The 19,427-nt window shown below is 43.2% G+C and overlaps 1 protein-coding gene across 1 annotated transcript in view; it reads left to right on the forward strand.

Annotated features, from left to right (window-relative positions):
* Positions 1-19,427, forward strand: part of LOC147888980 (putative serine protease EDA2) — a 144,682-nt gene that overhangs the window by 104,928 nt on the left and 20,327 nt on the right. Inside the window, exon 13 of the mRNA XM_087392576.1 lies at positions 14,357-14,440. Coding sequence (XP_087248702.1) covers positions 14,357-14,440 — 84 coding nt within the window. The remainder of the gene's footprint in view (positions 1-14,356; positions 14,441-19,427) is intronic.

Raw genomic sequence — 19,427 nt, forward strand, 5'->3', positions numbered from 1 at the left:
ACTTAAGTTCAAAGCTTGCTGGACAGCTTCAAACTTAGGTCGAGGAAGAGCTTTCGTAAAGAGATCTGCCAAGTTGTCTTCAGTGGGAACATAAGACAACTGTATATCACTTGCCGACAATCTTTCTCTGGGAGAGTGATAATGAACCTCAATATGCTTAGTGCGGTCATGGAACGCTGGATTCAGTGCAACAACCAAAGCACTTTGACTGTCAGTGAAGATGATGGTAGGAGCTGTCTGACATACATGATCTACTACAAGTAACTTCCGCAGCCAAACACACTCCACTGTAGCTGTAAAAGATGCTTTGTACTCAGCCTCACAGCTGGAAGTAGCAACTGTAGTTTGCTTCTTGCTGAACCAAGAGATGCATCAATTACCGAGCATGAAACAGTTACCACTATGTGACACACAAGTGTCAAAACAGCCAGCCCAATCACGATCAGTGAATCCATGCATAACACGTGAAGAATTAGCCTTGTAGAGAAGGCCCAAATGCTGAGTGCCTATAAGGTACCTGATTTCACACGTGACGGCTATGCAGAGGGGGGGCTGTGGATGTATTTGCTGAGCTGTGAGACAACATACTGAAGATCTGGCCTGATATGGCATAAATATATCAAACAACCAACTGCCTGTTGATAGAGAGTGATATCACATGCACCGTTGTCATCATCGGACGAGAAATGAAAACCAAGCTCTAATGGTGTGGATATTGGCTTGCAATCCTCAAACTGAAAACGTTGCAAGAGCTGTCCAATGTACTTGGATTGTGACATCAAAATACCCCCCTCATTGCTAGCAAATTTAATGCTCATATAATAATGCAAAGGACCAAGATTTGACATAGCAAATGACTTCTGCAAGTCAAGCTTAAATGCTGCAATTTGCTTAGCATGTGTCCCAGTAACAAGCATGTCATCCACATAGAGTATTAAAACCAGAAAATCTGTCCCACTCATGCGGATGTAAAGTGTAGCCTCTGTTGGGCTATCCTGAAAGCCAAGACCTAGTAAATGAGCATGTATCCTTGCATACCAAGCCTAGGGTGCCTGTTTCAATCCATAAAGGGCTTTCTTCAACCGGCATACCTTTTCCTTAGAACCTTCAACCTCAAAGCCAGGAGGTTGGGTAATGTAGACTTCCTCTTGCAAGTGCCCATGAAGAAATGTTGTCTTAATGTCAAGCTGATGTACCTCGCAATGAAAGTGGCAGCAAGGGCAATAACAATCCTGATAGTGGTGATCCTGGAAGTGGGGGCAAAAGTTTTTTCAAAGTCAATGCCTTGTTGATGTGCATAGCCCTTAGCAACAAGATGGGCTTTGTAACAGTCCACGGAACCATCAGCTTTTCGTTTGACCTTGTATACCCACTTAGTTCCAATGGACTTCTTGCAAGAAGGCAAGTCACAAAACTCCCAAGTGTCATTCTGATGGATTGAATCCAATTCTCAGCTTGCATGGCGTGCAACCAACAATCATTTTCAAAGGCATCCTTATGGCATAGTGGCTCTTCATTGCATGCTGTAGCAACCAATGAAGAAACAACCAAATTACCATGTTCTTTTCTGACGGCTGCTCCAATACGGGCTGGCAGAGGAGTATCTAGTTTGATGTCTTTAAGAGTGTCAAACTGCCAACAGGAAAGTCTTTTGGGCTCCTGAATTTTAGCGCTCTCTTGGTCAATTGCCTTGTGCATAACATCCTGATCAATCTGAGGCATATCAGGCTGTAAATTTTTCTGATTTTCAGACTGCACAAGTGGCTGTAAATGACCATTAGGAGGAGGAGGAGGAACCTCAGATGTAGCCTCATCATGTGGGTCTGACTGAAACGAAGGCATCAAGCTGTCAAAAATATATGATGCGTCAATTGTGGGCTGTTTTGGACAGTCCAGCAAAGGCATGGATGATGACTCATAAAAAACCTCTCTCCTAACAAGAACTTTGCCCCTGCGGGGCTGGTAGAGCTTGTAGCCCTTTCTTTTTGAACTGTACCCAAAAAAATGCATTTGACAGCTTTGTCATCCAACTTTGTCCATGTCTATGAGGGCACATGTGCATATGCCAAGCAACCAAAAGTTCTCATGTGAGAATTCCTAGGCTTATGGCTTGTCCAAGCCTCATAAGGTGTGATGGTTTGCAATGCCTTGGTTGGGCATCTATTCAAAATATAATTTGCACACATGACTGCATCCAACTTCAATTTGTTAGGCAAGTGCTTCCCTTTGAGCATACACCTGGCCATCTCCATGACTGATCTATTATTCCTTTCAACCACGAGATTTTGCTGAGGAGTGTAAGGCACAATGCATTGATGATGTATACCACGTGATGCCAAATAGTCAGCAAATTCATGGGACATGTATTCACCCCCTGTTCCTATTTATGTTGGCAATTTTCAGCCCACTTTCATTCCTTACCAAAGCAATAAAATGCTTAAAGCATGTGAAGACTTGAGATTTGGACTTCAGAGCAAAAATCTAGGTGTACTTGGTGAAGTCATCAATGAAAGTCACAAAATAGTAAAATCCACCTGGCTACAACTCTCATGGGGACACAAACATCACTATGAACCAAGTATGTGCACCAACAATCCCTTCCTTGGGAAATACAAAGCAAAGCATTTTTCCAAGTAAACATGCTTCACAGACATGCTATGAAGGCATATGCATCTTAGGAAGATCAACAACCATTTCGTGCTTATGTAACTTCACAAGTGCTCCATAATTGAGGTGTCCAAACCCCTCATGCCATAAATGTGTGTTTGCCAAGGTAGAATCATCAATAGCATATGCATCAACAAGTCGAGCATCCTCTAGACATTTGTCATAAGCATCAAGTTTGTAAAGTCCTCTAAGAAATGTGCCAATCAACACCATGGTAAAGGCATGTGTATCATCATAGACTGCACACCAAACACCATAAAATGGAACTTGATATCTACAAGTAGCTATAGCTGAAATGGATATGAGTGGTACATATAGTACATTGTCTAGAGTGACTAGGCCACCAGATATTGAAGTTATGGCAACTTGCCCAATGCCTTTTACTGAATAAGATGCATTATTTGCACATGTAACTGTTCCCCCCTTTGGTGCATCTCAAGTGAGCTGAATAACTTCCTGCAGGAAGCGATGTGCGTGCCAACACCATTGTCAAAAAACCATGCATTATAACCATCAGAAACTGTCATGCAGGGATAATGAATAGAAGGATTGTATTGAGAAGTAATGAGAAAAGACCAATGCTGATCATGTGCAAAATTGGTGGTCTCATGCTTGTCATCTGCACTAGGAGCACTGGAAACCGAAAGACCCGACGACTCCTTTTCAGATGCAATTCTCTTCTTGCATTTAGAGATGTCATGCCCAAGTTTCTTGCAATAGTTACATCTCTTTTTCTTATTTTTTTCTTCAAAAGAAGATGCATCAGAGGAATTACCGGCATGTGTATGAGTAGGTTTACCAGCTAAAACTTTCCCCTTGCTTGTTTCTATGTTGAGTGGCAAATGCTTGATCACTAGCCATAGAAGCATTTCTATTCACACGGCTTTGTTCTTCCTGTAACAAAAGGGCAAACTGTTGGTCCATAGTGTATGTCGAGGCAATTGTACTATTAGTGTATAGTAGACCCAAAAGCCTTGTATATCGGAGCCAATCTAATGCAATGCTAGCACGAAGCCCTAATCGACAGAATCTAATAGCGCGTGAACCGACAGTCAGGAATGCCATTGATGCGCGTGAACGACCGTCAGCTATCTTGCGCACGTGAACTGATCAGAGATGCTGCTTGAACTGTTAAGCTGAATGAGACAAATGGCCGTGCGTTGGTGACATGCTTGCTATAGAACTAGAAAGAACAGAAGGCTGGTGCACACAATATAGCTTCGCGACAGCCTTCATGCTAAGTCGTGAACGCTGCCGTCATGCTAGGTCGCCAACCTGCAACAGTGTCTATGTTGGATTGGACGCGTTTAGGAGACGGGTGGGACTGCCAGTCTAGACAAGCACAGGTTTTTGCAATGAAATCCCTCGAGAAGGCTGGAAGTGCAGAACTGAGAAGAGGAGGCGACCAGCTTGTAGACAGCCACCAATGAGATGTGGAGGGCTCGGGGTGGCTGGAAATGGTTAAGGGATGAAGCCTTGACCTGCTCTGATACCACTGTAGACAAGTGCAGGCAAGGAAGCAATGGAAATGGAAGCCAACGTTGAAAGCCGTATTGCTGAATGAATGAGAGAGAAGTACAAAGTAGACATAATAAATAAACCCTAAGACAGGGTGTCATAGTAGTACCTAGTGTGCTAAGTGGCGCATGTCATAAGTGCCCTAACTGTCCTAACTCTTATATCTAGGCCTACAAGGCACATACCAGGGTGTGAGAGAATGGAGAGTGAGAGAGAGCAAGAGAGTGAGAGCTGGAGAGCTGAAAGCTTGAGAGCTGAGTTGCAAATAGAAGAGTGTAAAGAGTACAACTCAATGAGTGAGAGATAAGGTTTTGTCCTAGTGACAAAACCTTAGTAGTCACTAACCATAGTTAGTGAACTAACTGCGGTTAGGGGAAAAAACCTCTTAAAGAGGGAAAAGTGCCCCTAACTAGCTTATTAAATTACATTGGTCACTACTGAATTATATCTATAATTCTAACACCCCTCTGCAGTGCCAATGTCATGTACAAGGCTGATCAATCACCAAACGGATATAAGTTTAGGGCACTGCGAAATGCCTCAAACTTTTCACGTGGTAGTGCTTTAGTGAAAATATCTGCAACGTTGTCATGTGTGGACACAAAGATCATACTGATCTCTCCTGCATGCAACTTCTGTCTGACGTAGTGATAGTGAACCTCAATGTGCTTCGTGCGAGCATGAAACACTGGATTCTTTGCCACTGCAATGGCACTCTGACTATCAGTGAGAATTGGAGAAGGACCCTCCAAAGACAGATGAAGATCAGCAAATAGACGTCACAGCCAGATACATTCAACTGTTGTTGTGAAAGCTGCCTTGTACTCAACTTCACATGATGAGGTAGCCACTGTAGATTGTTTCTTGCTCAGCCAGGAAATGCAAGATTTACCCAAAAAGAAACAATTGCCACTAGTGGACTGCCTAGTATCATAATCACTGTAGGCATGCATCTGCAAGTTTTTGGGCTGTGCATGTACCTGCTCACCTGAGATATTGCAAACTGAATATCAGGTCTAGTGTTGCAGAGATATATGAGGCATCCAACAGCCTGATTGTAAAGTGTGGCATCAACTAATTCTCCTGCATCATGCATTGTGAGTTTCAGCCCTGGCTCCATGGGAGTGGCTATGGGCTTACAATCATGCATGTTAAATCTGTCCAAGAGTTTCTGAACATACTTGGACTGAGACATAACAGTGCCACGTCTCTCATGAGAGAATTGGATCCCCAAATAAGAGTGAAGCAGCCCCAAATCTGACATGTCAAAGTTGGTCTGCAAATCAGCTTTGAAATCTGCAATTTTGTCTTCATTGGACCCTGTGAGCAGTAAGTCATCGACATAAAGAAGGATGACTAAAATTTCCCCCCCATCCATCTTGATGTAGAGGGTGCTCTCAATAGGACTATTGTGCAGCCCCTTGCTGGTCAAAAAGGCATGGATCTTGGCATACCATGCACGAGGGGCCTGTTTCAGCCCATATAAAGCTTTGTTGAGCTTGCATACTTGAAGTGCATTTGCTGTAATTTCAAAGCCCGGAGGTCGTTTGACATACACCTCTTCCAGCAAGTCCCCATTTAAGAAGGCTGTTTTTATGTCCAACTGATGAACATTCCACTCAAAATGTGCAGCCATTGCAATAACTGATCAGATGGTGGTCATCCGGGATGTAGGAGCGAATGTCTCCTCATAATCTATGCCCTTTTTCTGAGCATAGCCTTTAGCAATCAGCCTTGCCTTATATCTGTCAATGGAGCCATCTGGCTTCCGTTTGACCTTGAAAACCCATCGTGTGCCAATGGCATGTTTACCCGGTGGCAAGTCTACAACATCCCAAGTCTGATTTTTTTCAATGGACTGCAACTCATCGTGCATGGCATTCATCCAATGCACATTGTCCTTTGCCTCTTCGAATGTGGCAGGCTCCTCCTCATTAAGAAGAGTACCTGCATATGCCGATTCCACTGAATTAGCACCTTCCATGTGCCTTGCTGCACTGCGAGTCTTGCCAGGTAACGGAGCATCAATTTTACTCTCCCTGAGAGTCTATAACAGCCAGTTTGGGACTGTTTTTGCTGCATGTATGTCTGCAATTTCTTGCTGCCCCACCTGTTCCACTGCCTGTGGAGGGGGCAAGACATCCTGTGGCAGAACTAAAGCATCTGGAGGTGGCTGTAAATTCTGATTTGCATCAGAAATATCAGCAGGGGAACCCAAGGCAATGGGTAGCAACCCCTCAAAGACATCCTCTGAAGAAGAAGGCATTTGAAATTCAGCCTGAGTGTGAGCTGAATTTTCAGCAAATATCACATCTCTACTGACCATGATCTTGCGTGTAGCAGGATTGTAGAGACGGTCCTTGCTTTCTGCACTGTACCCAACAAATATGCACTTAATGGCTTCATCTGACAACTTGTGCCTAAATTCAACTGGCACATGAGCATAAGCAAGGCATCCAAAGACTCGGAAGTGATCCACTGAAGGCTTTCTATCATTCCAGACCTCATAAGGAGTTTTTGTTTTTAAAGCCTTAGTGGGAGCCCGATTCAAAATGTAATTGGCACACATCAAGCCCTCAAGCCAGAATTTGTGAGGCATGTGTTTGCTTTTCAGCATACATCTGTCCATCTCCATGAGAGTTCTATTTTTCCTCTCAACTTTGCCATGTTGCTGAGGGGTCAGCCTGACTGTGAGCTGATGCACAATACCCTTGCCTTTCAAAAAAGCATCAAATTCTGCAGACAAGTATTCCCCACCTCTATCTGTGCACAATGTTTGTTTTCTTGAGTCCAGTTTCATTTTCAACCATGGCTGAAAAGTGTTTAAACACCGTGAACACTTCTGATTTGCGTTTCAGCCCAAAAACCCAAGTGAAATTGGAGTAATCGTCAATAAATGTAACAAAGTAGAGATGACCACCCAATGATGGAGTCCTCATGAGACCACAGACATCACTGTGTATGAGCTGTAATTTGCGGACAGCTTTAACTGAACCATCCTTCTTGAAGGGGAATCTATGCATCTTGCCTAAAATGCACCCTTCACAGGCATGTGGAGGAGGTATCTCAAGAGGTGGCAATGCATCAACCATGGAATACTTCTGAAGTGTCATCAAGCTGTTGTAATGCATGTGGCCATATCGGGCATGCCATAATTCTGCATTCTGCATGGCAGCTGTAGGGATAGAAACTGCAAGCATGCGCTGCTCTTTTCTCAAAAAGATCAAGCTGAAAAAGCCCACGCAGCAGAGTACCAGATAATCTTAAGGCATAGTCATCTTCCCTGTCTCGGACAGCACATTTGTCATCCTCAAAGATGACCTGAAATCCAGCTCTGTTAAGAGTGGACACTGAAAGAAGATTTTTGGTTATACCAGGCACATATAAGACATCTGAAAGTCTGAAAATTGAGCCATCAATGGCAGTGAGCTCAACATCTCCTGTGCCACGTATCGAATATGATGAGTTGTTGGCACAAGTGACTTTCTTACCAACGGGAGGTGGATGCAAGGAAGTCAAAAGACACTTCCTAGAAGTGATGTGTTTGGATGCACCGCTGTCAAAATACCAAGTGTTTAGTGTTTCATTGACACTGAAAGCAGATGCAACCGTAGAAGAGTCATAACTGCAAGTCAAAAATGCATAAATATCATCATTACAAGTGGCTGTACTATCCCGAGCATTTGGAACAGCCAGCCTAGAATCTGAAATGCAAGATAAAAAGGCATAATCTTGTACAACAAAGTTGGCTGCAGCATCCCCACTGTCAGATGCATGAGGAGCTGAATCTGAAACAGCCATACCGGAGCTGTTTTTCTTCTCTTTTGCAAGCCTTTTCTTGCATTCTGCAATGTGATGACCTGGCTTTTTGCAGTAGTGACAAAAACCCTTCTTTTTGGGCTTACTTGCATCATTTTTAGCCTTTTGTGAAGGCTGTCCTGACCCATTGGAAGGCTGATTTACTGATGTCTTTGCCTGTCCCTTTGTTTTTTATTTAAACTTTGAGAGCATGGCTTGTTCACCTGCACGTGAAGCCAAGTTTTTCTTGGTCTGCTCTTCCTGAAGCAGAAGTCCTATCAACTCATGAAAAGTGAGAGGATTTGCACCCGCCCTCAATGATAAGTTCAGTGAGGTATGAAAGCTGAGATAAGACTCAGGAAGAGAATTCAGAGTGGTTGTAATCATCTCTGAATCAGGAATAATTTCATCTATGTTTAACAATTGCGCTCTGAGATCCTGTAGCTTTGTGAGGTGGACTAACATGGAGTCACCCTCTTCCATATGTGTATTACTTAACTCTCTTTTCAAGAAGGATACCCTTGCATCATTCCGGGCTGCATACATGCTCTCTAAAATATCCCACGTTGCCTTGGAGGTCTTACACGATTGGATATGCGGAATGATAAATCTTTTCACTGAAAGAGAGATACATGACAAAGCTAAGGCATCTCGTGAATCCCATCTCTTCTGATCTGGAGTAGTGGCTATAGTTGCACCAACAACTTGTTTTGCAGCTGCCCCCTGTGCACGACCTCTTCCACCTCCTTGCTAAGGAGGGGTATTAGGTGCCATACCTGCTGGTTGGATCTCACCCCCATTCACATAATCCCATAAATTGCGAGGAATCAGAATATTGCGTACCATAAAACTCCAGAGGGAGTAGTTGGTACCATCCAACTTTTCTTCCTGTGAAAGACCACCGAACTAACTAGAAGTCATTCTGATTTTGCTGGGCCATATCTGAGAAAGAGATTTAAGCAGACACAAAACTGAATTCCCTTACTGGGAATGAAATGCACAACTCCCAAAAAACACAGCCAAGCACCGGCTGTAAATGCAACTCAGATTTCTGTACTCGCACTGTCAGAAATCTGTCCAAGCATCAAAAACTCTTCAGAATCTGCCAAAAGTGCTGCAAAACACTCCAAGAAAGGCAGTATGAACTGAAAACTCCAGAAATTGCTCTCCTAACACAAAAGCCCCAAAATAGGCCTGAAATTGAAACCGGAAAGGGGCAAATTGATCAAAAGCCCCAAATGTTGCAAGAATTGCGCTCTGTCTACAAAAACCCCAAATTTCACTGCGAGATTGCAGTGTAATTACAAAATCCCCAAATTTCTTCAAGAAATTGTACTGCAGAACTGAAAGCCCCGAATTTCGAGCTTGAAATTGCAACCAGAAAGGGACAGAAGTACAGAAAGCCCCAAATTTCAGACCAAATCTGCAATGTTTGCTCCAAGTATAGCTCCGAAACTACAAAATGATTCCAATCTGCAACAAACAAAATGCCCCAAATGTACTCCCAAAAAACTGAGCCAAACAATGACTGTCTGCAAAATGTGCCTGCCAAAGATCACCTGCGAGTTTCTCCTGTACGGAATCAGAGGACTACCTGCTGTACGGAAGCAGGACCAGTACGGATGACAGTACAGAGGATGTACGTGCTGGTACGGACGATGACAGCGAGCTGTACGGCTGGTGGCAGCGAGCTGTACGACTGGTAGCAGCGAGCTGTACATACAGGTTGTCCATACAGGTACGGAACTGTATGGCGAGCCATACAGTTTGACGACGAACTATACGGACGCGATGTACGACGACCACGGCACTTGTACGGACGCGATGTACGACGACCTGTGCGTTGCAGATTTGTACGGCGGGTACGATACGGCAGGTAAGATACGGTAGGTACAGTACGGCAGGTAAAGTACGGATTTCGTATAGTCGTACAGACTGTACGGGCGAGGTGTAGCAGCAGGAGCGTGGGTTGTAGCTGGAGCTGAACGGGGAAGAAGTAGGGAGCTGGATCAAATGCTCTGATACCAAATGTGAGAGAATGGAGAGTGAGAGAGAGCAAGAGAGTGAGAGCTGGAGAGCTGAAAGCTTGAGAGCTGAGTTGCAAATAGAAGAGTGTAAAGGGTACAACTCAATGAGTGAGAGATAAGGTTTTGTCCTAGTGACAAAACCTTGGTAGTCACTAACCATAGTTAGTGAACTAACTGCGGTTAGGGGGGAAAACCTCTTAAAGAGGGAAAAGTGCCCCTAACTAGCTTATTAAATTACATTGGTCACTGCTGAATTATATCTATAATTCTAACACAGGGAACATAAGGCACCATGGGATAGCCTACATATTAGATATTCACATCATCTACGTATTCTATACTTCTAGACAACATAAGCTTATTAACCTTATGTCCATCATCATCTCCTTTCTCTTCTTATTCTCTGAATCACTCTTTTCACACATCTTCATCTTTCTTGAATTCATTGCTACATTTCCTCAATGTGTAGATGCTTCCTCAATCTTCTCTTCACTCGCGATTATTATGATCATTCCCATTATGATGCTAAGGATAAGACAAACTTTCAAAGACAAGGATCACCTTGCAATGGGACACAAGGCCTTAAGTTGGCCATCTCGAACCTTGCCAAATTGTGCTTGAAGTGACAACGTTTTGGCTTGACAATATTTGAGCTCAAATATAATACATTATAAAGTAGTCACTCCAATACCCCATAAAGGCCGATGGTCATAGGTGTACTTTCCTTTGTATTTTTCTTTTTGACATTAGTTAACATAGCTTATAAGCATATATTTGCTATTTGGGGACACAAAAGTTGCTTGAAGATGAAACTCACAGACGAGTGGACCAAATCACTCTCTCATTCACTAGTGTTTTGGCCAAGATGAGACGGGCAACAGTAGGAGAAAGGACCGGAGGGTGTACTTGCTTGGTGGTTGCAACATTAGATGTTGCATTTGGACAAATTCCCTTGCACAAATGTGAATACTTGCATGAATTGCTCTGCGTATTGACTTGTGACAACTTCCATTCACTCAACATATTGTCATCAAGAGAACCATCTCTCACTAAAGAATCAAGAAATTAGTCTATAATAGCGACATAAATTTGACAATCATGATGAGACTCACTTGTGAGTGAAAGTTTCATCTTGCAAAGTTTGTACAATCATCTTCTCTTGAATGAGCCCAAACTTTGGCAAGAAGGACTCCGAAGCCCTGCAAGTATGAGGTACATGGGAGCAAAAGAGGGAAGTGGGCTAAAGGAAGTGAGAATTGCGTAGAAGATTGGACTAGATATTGGGCATGGAGATGTTCAAGATGAGGTCATTAGGGGGATAAAGATTAGAAAGCACATCAAATGAATTGCAAGGGATGAAACAATGAAGAGAAAATCTTTCTTGGTCTTCCTAGGACCTTTTTCTTGAAGGAGATAAGTACACTTGGCCTGTATCCGCTCCCTAGTTCAAAGGAGCCTCTTGATTGAGGATGTAGACCACCATATTTGAAGATTCTTGTTTGTGTGCAAGTCAAAGGCAGTGGACCAAGAAGATGCCTATGTTGTGTCTTTCCCTCTACCTCGAAACAAGTTGCCAAAAAAAGGTGCAACCAATTTGTAGCCCAAGATCTCACAAGTTGGATCGTACTCATGAACATTAAAAATGGGAAAGTTCTACAATGTCATCATGCAAGAAATTCAGTTCATTGAACATGTGGATAAAAATTATAGTGGTAAATCTTAGGGCCAAACCTCTTGTCTCTCAACAACCCGTGGACCCATGCAGATTTCTCAAACAGTGGTCTTAGATAATAGAGCCTTACCTCCCAATAGCCAAAGAAATACAAGGAAACTCTTCAATAGACGGCCTTGCTCTATAGTTGCAAGAACTGGCGACCCATGTGGACAATGTGAGGGGAGGGCACCCCGTGCTACTTTCAGCAGCAATGATGAGCTCTCTCAGCTCAAGGAAATGGAGGATTTTGCACCAATAGAGAGCTAGGAGTGACAAGGAGGCCAAGCTTCTCAAAGAGGCAAGAACAATTACTTGACAAGGTGCTGGTCTTGGACAGACTTTAGGGTGCCCAAACAAGAAGTATTTCATGTGACCCAACCATGACAAAATAGAATGCTGCTATTTAAAGGGCATGCACAAGATGCAATTAGGTCTAGCGTAAGGCAATGCCCCATATTTTGTGGAAAAGTACATCACAAACACCTCGTGGCCCCTTAACTCCTCTTCATTTCTTGCTAGTTCCGATTCTCTTTCCATCCCCACCCGCTCCACACCTCAAATGCAGTCTATGCTGCCCCCAACTATCCGTCTCATACCTTCCCATATGAATCGTGTGCCTGCCTGGTTAAGCTTCCCTTGTGTACTTGGCTGATCCAACTCATGATCCTCCTTGTCACTTGACCAGCATCCAATGTCAAGAAAATGGGGATTATGAATCAAGAGACTCAATGCCTAAGGGTATTCTCCCTTGTCATAATTGTGCCAAAGCGAAGAAGCTATCATGAGAAATGATTACAAATTTAGAAGAAAGAAAGAAAGAAAGTTTATTAAAGTCTTCGGAAGACCGATGGGTCTATGAGATTGTGAAAATCCTGATACAACAAGCTGTGGTAGTGGAGCTACTAAACGAGCATCCATACCAATGCAAAATGTAAAAATGCAGAATAGCAGTACTAAGTCCTAAGTACAACATAGTCATGTTGATGGTCAACTATATATCAATCTCAGCATCGTCATCAATATCATCATCATCATCATCGGCAGCAGCAAGATATTAGGATGGATGGGGCAGTGGAGGCATGAAGTCGGCCATAGAGTGCTGTCGGCCACTCAGAGGTGCGGTCCTAGCATGTCTCTTGGTCGTAGCTCTGCGTGTGACCAGGTCTACTGTGACCCCCGTCGGTCGGGCTCCGACTCTAAAGAAGGAGGGGATGTCCCTGAGTGTGATCTGCGTGTCGACCCTCTGTCTGAGCTCTCGGGTCACAGGCTCCGGGTCACGGTCATGTTGAGGCCTCGTCTTGAGGGGGTCCATGTGATCTAGCTGAAAGAACTCCATGACAGAGCTCTGAGAGGAGCCAAGGAAGAAGTCTGCTCCTGTCTCCGTGCTCGAAGTATCCTCTCACGGTGTCTAAGTGCCTCATGAATGAAACTTGCCAAACACCGTTGGTCTGGGTAGGAGAGGAAACAGGCGAAAATCCCGGAACTATCCCTGAAGAGGCAGTGGAAACGATGAACAAAGAAAACAACTAGGAAGAGAAATGATGTGATACAGCATTGGGTACTTTTGCTTGATATGAAAACATCAAAACACAGCCATCAAGTACATCCAATTGCAATAACACCAGTCACACTAGTGACATTAGTATTAACATGGAATCACCCATAGTACCAACCATCTACTATGGCAAAACATAGATTTCAATCAGGTGTTCCCATTTAAATCTTGCATAATGATGTCTGTGTGATTCTATGGATCACTTTGCAATCATAACCAACAAGAAAATGGAAATTAATTTCAGTACAACAGCACTACAGTTATATGCAAGATCGCAAGCTCGGGCGTCTATCCCTTCTCTATTAGTAGGTACCCTTTATCGCAGCTCCTCCAAATCCCTTTTCCAATTTGGATGTGTTGGATTTAGAAACCCCGCCCGTAGTGGCAGCCATCACTTAAAGCCAAGCTTGGGCCCATCCAAATCTTAATCCCCTACCTTTATCTTCTTGAGCTCTTCTTCTTGTCCGAGTGGAACATGCTTGTGTCCATAGGGAAGCTGAACTCCATGTCTCAAACATGTTGCTCAAATGACCCATGCCTAGGGTGGCTAAGCACAGTGTGCAACCCTAGGTGTGTCTTTTACGTTTTTTTTTAAAAACTCTCTCATTTAGAATCTACCTCCATCAACCGAACAAGAAATATGTTTGCTAGGGTGGAAAGGAGATATCAGGGCCATATAAGGCTAGGAGGAGATAGGTGCATGTGTATATAATTAATTGGTCTTTTGCATACCGCCACAAATGAAACCTTGCTTTTTTATTATTGTCAAATGATAACTGCAAATTTCCCATCTTTTCCATATTGGAAAAAAGTAATGCAAGAAAGCCTTTAGAACTCCAATATGCAGTATCTTAGAATACTTGGAGAGAGTTGTAAAGTGCGAACTGATATCAGTTCTATTATCACAGTGCACAGGCACTGAATCTTTTATGAGGAAAGAAAGGCATAACAAAGTCACCATGGTCAGTAGAAAACACTTATCACCAAGCCCATGATGAACTAGCTCACTTATGTAATTATGCATCCTTTTGTTTAACAACAAACTCAAAGCTAACCATGTGAATGCTGGTGTGGCAGAGCCGACATGGCTTATCACTTGTAGAAATTGTGGTCATGGAAGTGATCTTCGAGGCTGCCCACAATCACCTCTTCAGCTTGAAGGTAAGCCATAGTTACAGCACAGGATTGTTTTAAAACACCACAAAAACTTTATTTTTCATTGTATACGTATAAAAAGGTTGTACATATGTATGCAATACAGCCAGACTTGACTACAGGGTAACAATTTTTATTTACTTTCTTTAGATCGATGTAGGACAAATATGTAGTGAATTAGATTGTCTTTTACAACATATTATAAGGTGAAATTATTATGAATTCAGAGCTGAAGTCTGATATAACAAAAGTTTCCTCTAAAAAGCCTGGTTCTGGTTTATATAAAATGCCAAATTCATATGCATGGGATTGGTCAAAGGAATCTCAAGTTTTTTGAGCAGCTTTCCAGACTTTGGCATAAGCTGATCATAATTTTCAACATATTGATCAGTGGGAAAGATATTTTCTTAAATGTGCATTATTGGAGACAGAAGGGATCTAAGGCATATGATCTGAAAGGGTATCTTTCCAACGGATGTGTGGAGTAAGTAAACTCAACTGTTAGTAAATAATTTCCACACATGATTTGCTAATCATGAACATAGATTTTTAGCAGGTCAAGTATGCACTCTCTAATGACACTTCGCACATCTGTTTGTGGTTGAAAACTTGAAGCAAAGCTTTGCACATCTGGTGGTTGAAAAGTTGAAAGAAAACTAGGTTTTCAAGTCGTGCACTGTAAGAGATGATATGGACAAGGTGTTTTAATTCTTTCGGGAAGAATTCACTTTTCGTGTCATTAAATAATTCAGACATCATGGACTTGTTGAGAGTTGTGGTGTTATGAGCACAAAATAAAGGCAAGGTATGAAGCAAGAGCATGCTGCCACACAGCAAAGACATGTGAGCAAGCAATGTAAGTATGAATCCACTCCTATAAGAGGGAGATCATTTTCATGCAATAACATAGTGCAAGATCTCGAGTCTCTTTATGAGTACAAGTCTCAATCTTGTAACCTAATTGGACTTAGAGTCTATGCCTCTACTTAGTTCAGCTCTTTATCATGTTTGCACGTAGGTTGGATCCACTATAAATTAGTGTTGTCATTAGTATAGGATCAGTGTCCATGTAAGCAGCCTTCTCATCAGCAGGAGAGCTTGATCTGTTCTTTCTGCATGGTATCAAATCTTGGCTTAGGCTCTCCAATAGTTTAGATTTAGCAATTCTTAATTAGGTCTTCTCTAGGATTAGGAGTCATCTAGGAATCTTGCATTTGCTGTTTTTCACGTTCTAGCATTAGGGTTTCATTATATTAAGAAGATCTCTCTAACCTTAGGCTGAATCCCTTGGAAATTTGCACCAAGTACATACGCCTTTTGCAATCGCCAGCCACCCGGCCAACAACAACTACACAAAGAACTACTGTAACAAGACACTTTTCCTACAATGTCTACCCTACAGCAACCGATGCGGACAACAAGCCGGTTGAAGACCCAGAGTCACTAGACTCGTGCAACAAAATCCCGTAACAAATATAGCAAGACACAGGATAGAGGGCTACAATGACTCTATAGAATAGATGACCAACCAGCATAGTCTCAGACCTAATGTACAACAACTACAAGAGCCGATCCTTCGCTTGAATTTCCACCTCTACATCTGCGCAACAATTTCCACAAGATGATCCATTATCATTTGAAATAGGCTATAAGCTCAGGCTAGACAGCTAATAGCACCTACAACAAGCAGACCACCAGTTGTTGTTCAATTCTCAATCTTGTAACCTAATTGAACTTGAGTCTATGCCTACTTAGTTCAGCTCTGCATCACGTGTGCACCTAGGTTGCATTCATCTTAGATTACTATTGTCATTATTATAGGGTCAGTGTCAGTTTAGGCACCTTCTCAGCAGTAGGAGAGCTTGATCCATGCTTTTATCCATTGTTCCTAACAGATATAGTAAGTTCACAGGGAAAGAGAATCACATTGGTAGGCAGTGAGACAAGATGCAGACCCGAGCAGCCTCTAATTCATCCTCAATGCCAAAGGGGCCAAACCACCACAGTGACAGTCAACACAATTAGATTGATAGTATGCCCCAAGGTTGTTCATCCCCTTACCGAAATTATATAAGCACAATGTAAGCCTACTTGATATGCAAGAACACATCTTTACTACAGAAGAGATAGAGCTCAAAACATGTCTGCAACAAATGGAGGGGGGAAAAAAGAAGGGATCCATCAAATAATCCAAGAATGCATTTTCTCTCCGTGAGACCGCAAGTGATGTCCACTTTGAGTTAGTCAATATGCAAGTTGCTCAGATCCAAGGGAAGGGAGTAGATGCAGTTTCATGAGAAAAAGATTGAAGTGACTCACAAAGATGTGGGAGTAAAGATACACAAGAAATTGAGGAAAGGTAGAGAGAAGAAAAAGTGCACTTAATGTTAGGATGGGGGACCTCCCAAAGGATGACTGGTACCATGAAGGCTGCCTCCACATTTGGAGCTCTCATAATAGACCGAGCAGGTGCATACGAAGTGCTCCTCCGTCTCCACCTCCTCCAGTGTGCATAGTCTGCAGATCTGCTGCTCTCTTGCTATGCCTACTGCTCTCCTTGCCTCGATCCTCAGCTGATGGGACGAGACCCACATCTCTCCAATGGCTATCCTCAATGCATGAGAGAGAGAGAAAGAAAGAAAGAAAGAAAGAAATTTTATTAAAGGTCCACGGAAGGCCATACATGGCCTATGGGACACAAAATCATCCGAAAGGAAAATACATCATCAACGATGCGCCAACTAGGTGGCCTCATCGTAATACCGCTAAGATGCCAAAAATGGCTACAAAAATCCTAGATACAAAATGAAATGAAATAGAGTACCAAAATTGCCTAGATACAAAATGTAAAATATGGAATATGAGGAACATCGTCTTCCCTAAGGGGTCTGTGATCCAAAGAAATGATGGAAGTCATGGCCATCGACCATGCCTCCTGCCATGAGTGTGAAGATCTGGGCAAGTGTCAAATGGGCTGCTGGCGGTGCCAAGTCTCCATGGAGCAATCTCCTCCGAAAATCTGCCATCATCCTCCGTCGTCTAGAAATAAAGCGACGGGTACGGCCTCTGTGTAAGATCATCCTGCGGTGCTGCCGGATCATGTCATATGTACATCCTCGGGGTGGAACCATCGGTGCTCTCTGGCAAGATGGGCTATCTCTGTGCTCATGGTCCTGCGCCTCGTCCTGCTCCTCATGAATAACCAGGTCTCTGGCAGGGATGCGACGGTGCTCTCTGAGGAATCTCTCTCTGTATCTGGTGAATTGACATTTTGAGACTGCTAAACTGACTTATGAGACCGAGACCAGAATACATCATGAGATCTCATCCCTTAAACGGGAAACTAGATGTTTCTATTGCACCTCTAAGATCTATCGTTTAATATTCACACGGTATGCCAAGACAACATAGTGGATCCATACACAACTTTTAGACCAAGTGTTATTAGGTGAAATAGACAGCCCATTTCCCTGCTTTCCTAGAGATACCACAGTCTCTTTCAGGAGAGAGACAGTTTCACGCCATGCTTCTGGCTGATCCACTTCCATGACCAGGTTTTTGTTGGCCTATATCTAATTGAGATGTGGAGACGTAGAGAGACCCTACTGAGACATATCATATAGTAGGAGGTGACAGTGTCACAGGAACAGAGATAGACCGAGCGCAGTGACATGTAACAGATTTTTATGCATTTTGAGTCAGCCCCAAGAGAGTATGGAGTGGAGGAGGAGTTAGCATATATGAGGGCAGAGTGGATCAGCGGGAAGAGAGACATGGAGTTGTGGAACCAAAGACACAGAGACCACGCACGATGCAAAGGGTACTCATAGTATGCACGATGGAGGTCTAGCCCATCTCAGCTCTACTCAAAGGGGACCGCTAGAGTCAAGGTGTCACTCTCGATATGGCTCATTGGATACAGAGATCAAGGCAACCATGCCCCCCACCATAACGCGAGACGACCCGACAGAGGGAGATAGGCCATATCTTCACATCCCATTGGAGAGCTACCATGGCACCAGGGTCATTGATGACACTTGATCCCGACACTCGATTCCATCTCTTGGCACCTCAGGATTATGAGCTTTGGTGTTTTGAGTACTAGTTTTGAGTTTTGAGTTTCTTAGAATAGTACTCAGCAAGGGCCTAAGCGACCCCTTTGCCTTCGCCCATATGGCTTGTATGAGCTACTTTCCTTGGTTGCACCTTGTCTCATAGGCCCATGAGGCCTCTCGAAGATCTCTCTCTCTCTCTCTCTCTCTCTCTCTCTCTCTCTCTCTTCATCACAACTCTTTGAGGCGCAGACATATCCTCGCTCTCTTCAATGTGGGAAGAGAGACCACTGGAGTGACGATAGCACTTGTTAGACAGTGGGCCACATCATGAAGACTACAAAGGAGGAGGGATGGTTGGACCTAGACATGCCGAGCGATACCAACATTCTATCATTTTTTGTCTCTCTATAGACACCAGCCCTCACCACATCCTAAGCCATTGTCAGACGAACTCCCCTTGTCTCTCCTCAGTCATCTAGCCGTGTTGGTCCCACAGACAACATACATAGGTCCAGCTACTCAGGGCCAGGTGACTGATTGATAGACAACTAGGGATTCTCCTTGGTGTTTGCTTCTTCCTTTGTGGGTTTCCCTCACAACGATAGTGCAATGTACTATTATTTCTTGTCACAGGCATTAGTATTGGGTAGGGGTGCCGATTTTAGTACCCTCCACCCTTAGGTTTCATTGTATCTGGTTTCTTTTCAGTCTCATAGACCCTTTGGTCTTTCATAGACGCTAATAAACTTTCTTTCTTTCTTTCTTTCTCTCATCCCTGCCATCCGTCACCATTTAGGACTACTTCTAAGAAAATATAGAGTAATCTTTATTAGAATTGACTTTGGTCAAAGAATGGTGAAGTTGGTTAACCAAGAATAAGTTTTATTGTTTTTACTTTTGCCTTGCATTGGTAAAAAGAGAACTGTGGGGACACCCAC

The sequence above is a fragment of the Dipteris shenzhenensis genome, chromosome 21 (genome assembly GCF_047967505.1).
Source record: "Dipteris shenzhenensis isolate YYH24624 ecotype China chromosome 21, Dip_SZ_1.0, whole genome shotgun sequence".
NCBI lineage: Eukaryota > Viridiplantae > Streptophyta > Polypodiopsida > Gleicheniales > Dipteridaceae > Dipteris > Dipteris shenzhenensis.